Source organism: Mytilus galloprovincialis, chromosome 9 (genome assembly GCF_965363235.1).
Source record: "Mytilus galloprovincialis chromosome 9, xbMytGall1.hap1.1, whole genome shotgun sequence".
NCBI lineage: Eukaryota > Metazoa > Mollusca > Bivalvia > Mytilida > Mytilidae > Mytilus > Mytilus galloprovincialis.
Genome location: NC_134846.1, coordinates 93,702,701 through 93,715,428, shown reverse-complemented (window position 1 = coordinate 93,715,428; position 12,728 = coordinate 93,702,701). Strand labels below are relative to the sequence as shown.

Below are 12,728 nucleotides of genomic sequence, written 5' to 3'. Positions count from 1 at the left end.
CTTTCGAAGAAACCACCAATATCCAGTATAATGAAACATCTATGAAGGAAACCAATACTACTCTGAACAGCAACAATAGTGTAACTATAAATAAGATAGCAAAAACTCCTAACTTGTCAACTTCAACAAAACCAAAAACCACTTCAAGACCAAAAACCGGCACAAATAACCGGGATATGGAGCTACATGGTTATGTAACAGAATTGGAACAAAAGCTAAAGGACCAAGAGAAAACAATTAAACTCCTTCAAAAGAAAGATTCTTTGACCAACAAAACACAAAATAGCAGTTATCATGGAGAAGGGCATATCCGGAACAGTATGGATCCCAACAACCAAAATCAACAAAGTAACCAGAATTTCAATAGAATAGATCCCTTTAACATATATGAAAGGATACACCAAATGGAAATACAAGCCATGGAATCTCGAATCAGAGCAATTGAAGTCCAATCATCCCAAAATTTATCTATCTGCTCTGCGCTAACTACGCAAATGGCCCTACAGCTACAACAGAGTATGGCCACAATGAACCATCAAATTAGACAACTAAACCAACAACACCAATTTGCCAACCCCCAACCAACATGGAACCAACATACCAACGTGAACAATCCAGGTCCACACTTGTTTCAACAACAAAATCAATATCTCAATCCGCAACCAACATAGACCCCACATACCAACTTTAACAATCCAGGTCCATACTCGTTCCAACAACATCCAAATATTCATCTGTTTCCTCAACCTCCAGCTTACCAATTTACACGTCCGCCACCAAATATTCAACATACAAGACAGCTGTTTCCTCCTTACTACAATGCCATGCATCATCCCCCTCAGGCTAACATAGTTAACAATTCAAATCCTCAAAGAAATGATCATAGTCGCTATGCAGCTTCATCAACGAAAACTCCTCATCCAAACTATAACAGGCAAATCAATCAAATACCGAAAAATCTATCAGATGATTCGCACTATCAAGAAAAACCTGTTCAAAAAGAATTGAACAAAGCGAAAACTGAATACAAATCTGACCAAACAGAAAGAGCCGAGTACAACACCAACTCAATAATACTAGCAAAAAGTATGGACACGGAACTGGCAACCAATACAGATGTGGCGAAAAGTCCAAAGTTGCAAATGGAAAAGAGAAATATAACTGCATCCACTGACAATTATGTGACTACTTCAACCAATATTCACCAATCACCATCCTGTGAAATAGAAATAAAACAGACAACAAAAGATACTGGAACTTCATGTAGTGTCGATAGCACACCACATAATTTTTTAGAACTTCCCGGCCTAAGGAAACAACCACCAGACAACGAATACACGTTTCTTCCTTACAACCAAACCACGAGAGATTAAAAGTTACCACTTTCAATGTTGAAGGGGTCAAAACTAATAAAAACTATATTTTGAACCTACTAAAAGCACAGGATACAATCCTGTGTGCTCAAGAACATTGGCTTTGGGACTATGAGAAAGGAAAACTGGATGAATTATTTCCAAATTTTAATAATTACATAAGATGTCATAATACATTCGATCCTATTGTAAATTTCCAAGCACCAAGGGGACAAGCGGGTATAGCTATCTTATGGCCAAAAAAGTGGAACGATTTAATAAGAAAATTGCCAGAAGGCAACGAAAGAGTCATTGCTATCTCTGTTCAAACCAAGGATCGACAAGTTTGTATTATCAACTCATACCTACCAACTTTAAATACAAACTCAGTAATAAAATATAGGGAACATTTAGATATTATCAAATTTCTTATACAAAAGTATTGCTATATGGATTTCATAATCTGTGGGGACCTAAACGGAACCTTACTCAATTCAAGGCATAATCAACATGATAGAATATTAAAAGAGTTTGTCAAAGACTATAATCTACATCAACTAGATGATGATGATCACCTTCACTCTTTCTTTCATCATAATGGAAAATCTACATCTAAAATAGACTACATCCTGTCATCAAATAGCAACCTTATCCACTCTATTCAAACTTTCTCACAAGATGCAATAAATTTATCAGCCCATGTACCAGTCAAGGCTTTTTTAACACTTCAAGCCGACAAACAAAAACAAAAAAAATCATCAAATTTCAGCAACGAAGTACTGCATAAAACAGAATGGGAAAAGTGTGTACCAGCTATTTACAGTGAAGCAGTAAAAAAATCATTAGATCAAAATAAAAATCGAAAAGTAACAACAGAAGACCAAACAAATAATCTAATAGATGCAATTAAACAAGCTGCAAGGAAAACAATTCCGACAAAAACTTTGAAAATCCGTGGCCCAAGACTAAAAGTTTCACAACATGCAAAAAAGTTGCTTACGATCAGCAAACAGAAACACAGGATATGGGACCTTCATGGGAGAAAGAGAGGTGAGGACACTTGTTTTTTGGAACTGAAGGAAGCAAAAAGAAACGTAAGAAAAAGACTACGGCAAGAAAGAGCAACTGAATGTAAAGAATTTTATAAAAAACTGGAAAGTGAACCCAACTCTAAAAATTTCTTCAGATTAATACGCAGAAATACAAACAGCACTAAAGAACTTGCTACAACCATACTATATGATGATCATGAACTCACTGATCCTGAAGAACAAAGAGAGGCAATGGCAAAATATTTTCAAAATTTAGCAACACCTAAAGACGATCCTGATTTTGATGAAAAATTTCTAAATAACTGTCAATTCCGCTGTGAAATTATAAAAGAAATCTGTAGCTTATCTGATTCTAGTTCAGACAAATTCAACCCCACCGAAATTTCTGAGGCAATATCAAATCTGAACAATGGAAAGGCATGCGATGAATATGGGCTATCTGCTGAACACTTCAAATCTGCTGAAGAGGTTGTTGTTCCGTATCTCGTTTCTCTATTTAATCAAATATTGGCTGAGAAAAAGGTACCAATCCAATTTAAAACCGGTATTCTTAATGCAGTATGTAAGAAAAATAAAGATGACAAAATACTTGATAACTACAGAGGCATCACCGTATCATCAATTATAGGAAATTTTTTTGAACATGTTATCCTTAATAGAGTGCTTCTGAAATTAGATAAACAATCAGAGTTACAATTTGGCTTCACAAGTGGCCTCTCGCCAGCAATGGCAGCACTGCTAGTCTCTGAATCGGAACTTATATAAAAAAAACAAAAATCTAAATTAATTTTCGGACTTCTGGATTCACAAAAGGCATTTGATGTTGTTCATCATGATATTCTTCTCGACAAGTTATTTGACCAAAATATTGGTCCAGATATTTGGGAAATCATTTTTGATATGTACAACAACCTTACCTCTAAAGTTAAATGGAAAAACGGATTTAGTAACAGCTTCCCTGTACGGCAAGGAGTCCGCCAAGGAGGAATTCTATCCACCCATTTGTACAAACTGTACATTAACGACCTACTTACAGAACTTGAAGAGAATGGTATGGGCCAGTACATCGGCACAAACTTTACGGGATGTCCAACCTGTGCAGATGACATTATACTACTGTCATCAACTGAAGAAGAAATGCAATCTATGCTAGATACATCTAAAAGATACTCAGACAAACATAGATACAAGATCCATCCAACCAAAAGCGTTACAATTAATAAGTATAGTAACTCAAAAACAACGAAGAGTGAAGTTCAATTCAAACTCGATGATAAAAACATGCCATCAGCTAAACAAGGTACACATTTGGGTATCATCAGAGCAATTAAGGACCAAAATAAAACAAACATCCAGGACAGAATAAGCTTAGCCAGAAGAACAGCTTACTCTCTTATGAACGTTGGAGTACATGGTACTAATGGACTAAACCCTAAAACTTCCTATATGATATATAGAGTTTACGTTCTACCAAGACTACTTTACAGCCTAGAAGTTCTGCCACTCAATAATGGGGACATTAAGTTGCTAAGAGATTTCCATGTGAATTTTTTGAGACAAATACAAGCTCTTCCTTCACGTACAGCAATTTCAGCAGTATACTTACTCGTGGGTGCTCTCCCCATAGAGGCAGAAATTCACAAAAGAGTTCTTAGCCTCTTCCACTCCATCTTTTCATCTAACAACGAGAATCTAAAAAAGGCTCTAGAGAGGCAATATGTTCTGCAAACACATGAATTAACCTTCCTTAACAGAGTAGCAGATATTTTATACATGTATAATCTTCCTCCATGGACTGATCTGAAAGATCAATTACCATCAAAGTTATCATGGAAATGCAAGGCAAAAGAAGCGATAAACAGCTACTGGAAAGTGAATCTTCAAAGGGACGCCAATAGCAAAACAACACTAAAATTTCTCTGCATCCCTAATTTAGACATAGGAAAACCTCATTCTATCTGGAACAGTCTACCACCAAACATTGGCGAACTCAGGAAGGCAACAATAAAAGCAAGGTTATGCACAGGGACATATATATTTCAATCGCAGAAAGCTCGTTTCTCAAATATGAATCTTGATGCAACTTGCCCAATCTGTCAACTGGAAGAAGAAAATATCATCCATTTTCTCACTCGCTGTCCCGTTCTGGAAGGTATACGCAGAGAATCTCTTGGTGTTATCAAAAGAATAACCATCAATAAAATTGGGCTAGGCAACTGGAATTCTAACTTTCACGAGAGAACTTGTATTGCCCAACTAATCTTGGATTGTCAGCAACTGGCTCTAAACAATATTCTCCCTCTGGATGACCTTTTTCTTAATTCAATAGAAGAACTAAGCAGGAACCTATGTTATAGACTCCATCTAAAGAGAGTATCCTTTCTTAATATCTAGTTCCCATAAGGTCAGTGTGGTTGTACCGCGCTATACCTTAATCAGCTATTCAATTTCACGAAATGAAATATGGCTTATTCTCTGGACAATCTAAGGAATAATCATTAATGATTTTTCGACAGTACAACTAGGTCAGTGTGGTTGTTCCGCGCTAAACCTTAATTACATCAATCTTATACACCGAATTTTAAATCTTCATTAGGTTAATATGGCTGTCCCGCGCTATGCCTTCATTTGCTGTCTTAAACTCCGTAGTATGAAACATTGCTTATCTTTAATGTAAAGTCATCGCCAAGCCTTTTGTACAGAACAACTAGGTCAGTGTGGGTGTTCCGCGCTAAACCTATCAATCCTGTATGTAAAATTAAATGCTGAGAAAATCCATGAAATAGTAGAATAACTGGTCAGTGTGGTTGTGCCGCGCTATACCTATAAAGGGAATAAATATGCATGTTTAGCTTTAATACCCAGTAGCTACACACACATATATATATAACAGATAGTTATACATGTTATAATGGCTATGCATAATTAGATCGCTTAGGACATATAAGCTTATATGCATGATTTTATTGATTTATATATCGCCTAGTAGTACACATAGACAGATGTAGTAGCTGTAGCAGGCAGAAATCTGAAAACTAGTTATTTTTATATTTTCTTTTTACCTTTTAGTAACACTGTTTTAGTGAATGTAAAGATTTTTTACTATAATGTATGTCCTGTAAATAATATTCAAAACTTTCTTAAAACTCTATTAATAACCTTTTAATTGTGACACATTTTTAATGTACATAGAAGTTATTATTATTATTATTTTTTCGGGGATTTAACTGTAAATATTTTTTATAATGTTATTTTTAAATAGTTATGTTTTCACTGAATAATTAATTATTATAAGGGTTTAACCAACCTTAATTTAGTAAGGTTGGTGTACTCCAACTATTGGAGGAAGTTATAGAGGAAAGAAGGAAAGAAGAAGAAGAAGATACCAATATACGACCAAACAATTTCTAATTTTTGCGGTCGTAAAAAAATCTAAGTACATGTTTAGATTCAGCATAACAAAGAACCCCAAGACTTAAACTCCCAAAATCAATCTCAACCCTTTTGTGGTCATAGTCCTTATGTCAAAATTTCATAGATTTCTGTTTACTTATTCTAAAGTTATTGTGCGAAAACCAAGAAAAATACTTATTTGGGCCTTTTTTGGTCCCTAATTCCTAAACTGTTTGGACCAAAACACCCAAAATCAATCCCAACCTTCCTTTTATGTCATTAACCTTGTGTTTAAATTTCATAGATTTCTATTTACTTTTACTAAAGTAATAGTGCGAAAACCAAATGTCTTCGGACGACGACGACGACGCCAAGGTGATACCAATATACGATATTTGCGGTCGTATAAAAAGTACAAAAAATGACCTTAAAATACAAATAATGATTAGTAAAGGGGTCATAGCTTCATAAATAGTTAAGGAAAATATATTTTTGTCTTAATAGTAAGAGCAAAAGTTTTTCTATGTGAAATTTGTGTAATTTTTTTGCCGGATTTAAAAAAACATAAAAAATGTATTCAACCCTTCGACCTTCTCCTTTCCAAGGGAGTTTGCAACCATAATTACCCATTTAAATACATGATAAAAGTCTTAAAATAGAAAATGACATACATAATCACGGCTAAAATTAATATACATGTACATCATCAGCATTTTTAAAAGTAACTTCTAAAATTAAATGGACAGCTAATCACCTCAAGACAATACAACATTTCTTTATCCATAATGTAAAAGAAGTGTAAGGGAGGTAATTCAAACATAACATTGTACTTAAGTAATTGTCCATTAACCAGGAAACCCCCCTAATTCCTAAACGGTTTGAGCCATAACCTTCTAAAGCCAAGCCTAACCATTCCTTTGTGGTATCGAAACTTAAAGTATAATTTCAGAGGTCCATACACCTTTCCACAAGTTATTGTCTGAAAACTAAAAAAACGCTTAAAATTCCTAACCTGTTTGGACCATAATCTCCAAAATCAATTCTAGTTACCTTCCTTTTGTGGTTATAAACCTTGTTTCTATTTACTTAAACTAAAGTTATTGTCTGGAAACCAAATGTCTTTGGACGACGCTGACGCCGAAGATTTATAGGACAACGACATGATACCAATATACGACTGCAAAATTTTTTGAGGTCGTATAAAAACCATAGGTAAAAGAGTTCATAAATTATTGAAAGAAGTCAACATAAAGTGCCACATTCCAACAGAGAAAGCATATTCCAAGAAGAATACATCACCCTCCATGTAAATTCATTCGTAGTCAAAATTTCACAATCAAGGACAGAGACAACTGGACAAATTACAGATAAAAATATTATATACTTTACTGGTCTGCAAAATAATGTTGCTAGTGAGATATTGAAACATAGGAGTGGTCAACCAATTTGTGATGGTTACCGTAAAACTTATGTAGTGAAGATATCAGCTGTTCTTTCTCACAACTCTGCTGGAGCAGTTTTTGTGCAAGAAACACTCCCCTGCTTTTTAACGCTCTCTTCTTCAAGACAGATGAAATATGTGGAACAGGATCTGCTTATTCTTCAGAAACACTTGATATCATCTATGGCTTTTGTATACTGTTGTCTTTTGTTCTTTTTATTTTTTGACATGACATTGCCAGTTTATTGCCTTATGAGTTAGGATGTTCCTTTTTATTTTTTGCCATGACATTGCCAGTTTCTTGCCTTATGAGTTAGGATGTTCCTTTTTATTTTTTGCCATGACATTGCCAGTTTATTGCCTTATGAGTTTGGATGTCCCTTTTTATTTTTTGCCATGACATTGCCAGTTTATTGCCTTATGAGTTTGGATGTCCCTTTTTATTTTTTGCCATGACATTGCCAGTTTATTGCCTATGAGTTTGGATGTTCCTTTGGTATCTTTGGCCTTTCTGTTTGTTTTAAGACAATCTTAACATTTATTATCCTTCATCTCATATAAAATATGGGAATTTGGTATGATTACTACCGAGACAACTATCCACTAAAGACTAAAGTACATGGATGTACTAGAATATAATTCATGTTATGACCTTCAGCAATGGCAATGACTAATTTGTTCTTTTTACACGCATGCTCATAATATAGTTATATATACTTATGTTGTATTATGGAGAAGACTTTTTCAGTATAATTTACTTGTGTCTCATGCATTTTGCTCAGATTTAGTAAACATATTATGTTTAAACTAAACCAACATGTTGTTCTGTGTTTGTATGTTGTTTCACTGTACATGAATAAAAATACTGATGAAGAGGTGAGATTAAATCCATCTGCTACTACTATTCAAACACAATGTTAGTTTAAAACTTTTAATTACAAAGAAATATCACAATATAGCTGTAAAGCTTTGATTTATATTTCAGTACATTCTAGAATTAGACAAAGGGTATAAAAAACCCATCACATTTTACATCAAATAGGATTTTGACAAAACAAAAAAGCTTTATTATGAACAAATAAAACATTTAACAAGAACTTTGATTGAAGTAACAAAAGGATGCCCCTGCCCTGCAATACTAATATTTCATGTAATTCAGGAGGACATGTGCTTAAAGATATTACTGTCAAATTGGTGCAATATATAATTAAGTGGAGGATCTCTCCTATAGCATGCAAGAGCAGGATACAATTACTGAATATTTTCTATAACTCTATAAAATGCCATCAATATAGGAGGGTATAACAAAACTAATTTCAACATTTTTGTGACTTGGTTCTTATGTTTACCCGCTAAAATGCACAAAATACTAGTATTACATACAAAGTATATGGCACATAACATAACAAATATAAAGTTATAACATAACAATAACAACTACTGTGGACTAAAAGTAACATTGAAAAACAATACATTAACCTGCCTTAACTCAAAACAAAATCAGGTATGGTGTGGTTAAAGTAGTAGACTCTAAATATTTTGGTCCTATCTAGATATAGGAAGATGTGGTATGAACGCCAATGAGACAACTCTCCTATCTATACATTAATGAAAGAAGATGATGGGTAGAAACCCAACAACATATAAAGCAAATAGGTCAGCATACTACCTAGATATGTTTTCCTATTTTTATCACTTGAAAACTTTTATCATTTTCTATACATTTTCTATAATATTTATTGTTCAGTAGCATAACACTATAAAAATAGCCGCATTATAAAGTCCCCATAGTTAAATATATTTGGAGTGATAATAAATGGCAAGGTAACAGCATAATATTAATACATGGCATTGCTACTTAAAAATTAATGATAGTTTTACATAGCTATTTATCCCCTATAAGGTCACTAGAAATTCAATGAGACCTCTCAATTTGAAAAAAAGATAAATTTCCGTCCTAGACCAATTACCTAATTTTCTACCATCTTTATCATGTCATCATGAAGAAATGTTTTACAATTTTCTTTGTAAACTTCTAAATATGTGTCATGTTTCTTTACATATTCAAGGTAAATTATTGGTAATAATATCCCCAAAGACACAGAAACCTGCTGATAAAACATAAGGTTGAAAAATTGCCATTCTACTCATTTAGTTTGAAAATGCCAACTCTGTAACTTAGGAGAGCCTTTTTTATTTATTTTCAATACAATGTCATTCAAACTAAGTTTCAAGGTTATGCCATTGAATCAGATTTGTAATCTGTCACTTCAATTTTTTTATAATCACATTTATGGTTACAGAATGCAAAGGGGGTAAAAGAAATGGTGTCCATTGCATTCCGAAATTTACAAACCATTATAAAACACATTACATCAATTAAATCACACTTATTTGGGTCATTTCATATGATAAAATAAATTAACTATAATGATAAAACTCTTATTTATTTACGATTATAATTGAGTGGTTATGTACCAGTATTGATCAGTTCCTATAGTTTTTCAGTCAGACGCTACCAAAATCCATAAATCTGGAGAAGGCTCGTAAAGTCTGAGATTTTATCAATTTTCTACTAAAAAGCATATCAGAATCATTTTTTGTTAAACATACTGTTCCCAGGTTTAACTGTTAAAAGATTAAAAAAATAATGCCTGGAATAATAATTGTGAGACATAGTTTGTCATATGTCAAAATTACATCAGAAATAGTATTTTCACCAAATTGAACTATCCTCAACTATTTCTCCTGAAGAAATATTTAGGAGTTGTGTGCATAAAGTTTATGGAATTATAATAAAATAACATACAGAGTCAAACAGCACCTTCCTGAATATAACCTGACACAAGTTACTTCCCTTTGCTAATTATTAACATGAACCCTTTGTGTCAAAGTAAAACTGGTTCATGATAGGCACAATGGTAAGCAGGAGGTATACAATTAAGATTGATAATTTACTATAAAGCTATCACCGGACATAAGTTACTTCCCTTTGTGTAAATGACAATGAAAAGCAATGGTATAAAGGAGGTATCATATTTATGTTGATTATTTCTTGTTTTTATAACTTACAAGTTCTTTGGAATGAAACAGATCATAAAAAGTCCCAAAGTATTTTTATAATCCAATTATACACAAGACTAACTGATAAAATTGAGAAAGGAAATGGTGAATATGTCAAAGCGACAACCACCCGACCATAGAGCAAACAACAGCCGAAGGCAACCAATGGGTCTTCAATGTAGCGAGAATTCCCGCACCCGTAGGTGTCCTTCAGCTGGCCCCTAAAATATGCATAATAGTACAGTGATAATGGACGTCATACTAAACTCCGAATTATACACAAGAAACTAAAATTTAAAATCATACAAGACTAACAAAGGCCAGAGGCTCCTGACTTGGGACAGGCGCAAAATTGCGGCGGGGTTAAACATGTTTATGAGATCTCAACCCTCCCCCTATACCTCTAGCCAATGTAGAAAAGTAAAACAATAACAATACGCACATTAAAATTCAATTACATAGTCAATAACAAAAATATAAAATATAATCATAGCACCAAATCAAGCCAATTATATCAATACACATTTTACATATAAATATATAAACAGGCAAGCCTTACACATACATAGACAAGATAACATAATACATGTACTGGACAAACAAGTCTTAAAAATATATACATCATACAGGTACATGTGTGAATCGTCTTGTGCATCTGGTAAAACTTATCGCAATCAATAATTGAAGAATCTTATACAGATAAATAGTTCACAGGTAAATATTATAAATACAAATATAACACACACAAAATCACATAGAAAGGTAAACAATGAGATCTAAGTAAAGTGCCAGGTAGAGATATGCAGGTGACATCCTATCGCAATCACAAACCATTGGTAACCCATACAAACATGAACACAACATCTCAGCATATATAATCATGAAATGGTAAAAAACCCCACATTCTCAATGTTCTGTTATCAAATGGAATAGATTATTTTTAGTGTGTCTTTCTATGTTGTGATGTTACACTATTGTTTCAGGTGAAACTTTTAAACCCTCTGAATTTTTTGCACCTGTCCTAGGTCAGGAAACTGATGTTAAGTGGCTGTCGTTTGTGGTTCATAAGTGTTTTTCTTTCTTCATATAGATTAGTTTGAATGGTTTTACACTTGTCATTTTTGAAGCCTTTTATAGTTTGCTGTTCGGTATGAGCCAAAGCTCTGTGTTGAAGGCCGTACCTTGACCTATAATGGTTTACTTTTATAAATTGTTATTTGGATTGAGAGTTGTCTCATTGGCACTCATACCACATCTTCTTATTTCTGTTGTCTTTTCTTCTGGCTTTGAAAAGATAAAGATTTGATTCTGTCCTCAGGTTTTATTGGTCACTGACTGGATAAAACCATTTCTGCTTCATTGATTTTTTTTAAGGTTGTTTAAGGTCAATATGAATCCCTTTAGTGGTTAATACAATTTTGACTATAAAATATATTTTTTTCAATAGCTGCTAAAGCTCTGGTAACTAGAATGCCTATATCCCTCACTTAACCTACATGTACAATGGATGCTTGGATACTAGGCCATACACAACAAAATGTATGACAAATGCTACACTTACACTGTTATACACTGATTAATTATTTACAATGGCTTTTAAGCATATAACAGTATTATTGTGAATAGAATACCCTTTTCTTAATAATACTTTTAAATATAACATGAAGTACTATAACCTGCTACCAAACAGCTTAATATTGCAAAATCATGAGTATTTTTTGAAAAGCATTGCCACTGTCAATGTGATGAAAATTTTATATATTTAAGAACACTGAAATCTATATTTTATATACTATAAGATATGTGATATACCATAATTTCTGTACATAATGGAATCATTAGACCAATCAAAGCTATTAACTTCCTATTCTTGTAAAATTGATTTGGTTATTCTTAAAAAACTTACAATTTTGGCATGATGCACCAGTAAGATATTTTTCTTCAACCTAAAGGATAAAGTTTTTACTTACAACAAAGTTTTTTTTTCTTTCTTTTACACTGACAGTTACCTCTTCCAAATCTAAAATTTGTTTTTATGAACTAAATTTAAATTATGTTTGTTCATTGTTAATATAAACTTTATATACTTTATAAAAAATTAGGGTTCTGTTGGAATTTATACATATATTGAAACATAAACCAATAAGTATTTTCCACCATTATATTTTCACCTAAGGCTTTAATCAATTGAATAACTCTACAGGCTATAGTATCCTTGTTACAGTGCAGTTACTTCTTCTTGACTCTTTCTTTGTCTGGGTGTAAAGTCTTTGTCACTTAGTTGTTCTAATGCTGTCATTAGATTATCAGGGATATGATCTGTGACCATGTCTGGAGACAGAATTATCTCCTTGACAAAGTCTTCTGCTCTCGACCATTCAGCGTAGAAACTTGGAGTTCCACAACAGGCTCTGTAAATAATTACAA

At 33.2% G+C, this 12,728-nt stretch overlaps 1 protein-coding gene across 5 annotated transcripts in view; it reads right to left on the bottom strand.

The window, feature by feature from the left end:
* Positions 1–8,155: 8,155 nt before the first annotated feature.
* The window catches only part of LOC143046403 (diacylglycerol lipase-beta-like), a 39,052-nt gene continuing 34,479 nt past the window's right edge, over positions 8,156–12,728 (bottom strand). For all 5 annotated transcript variants that reach the window (XM_076219554.1, XM_076219555.1, XM_076219553.1 and 2 more), the window contains one exon: positions 8,156–12,712. In XM_076219554.1, coding sequence (XP_076075669.1) covers positions 12,520–12,712 — 193 coding nt within the window. In that variant the 3' untranslated portion in view covers positions 8,156–12,519. The remainder of the gene's footprint in view (positions 12,713–12,728) is intronic.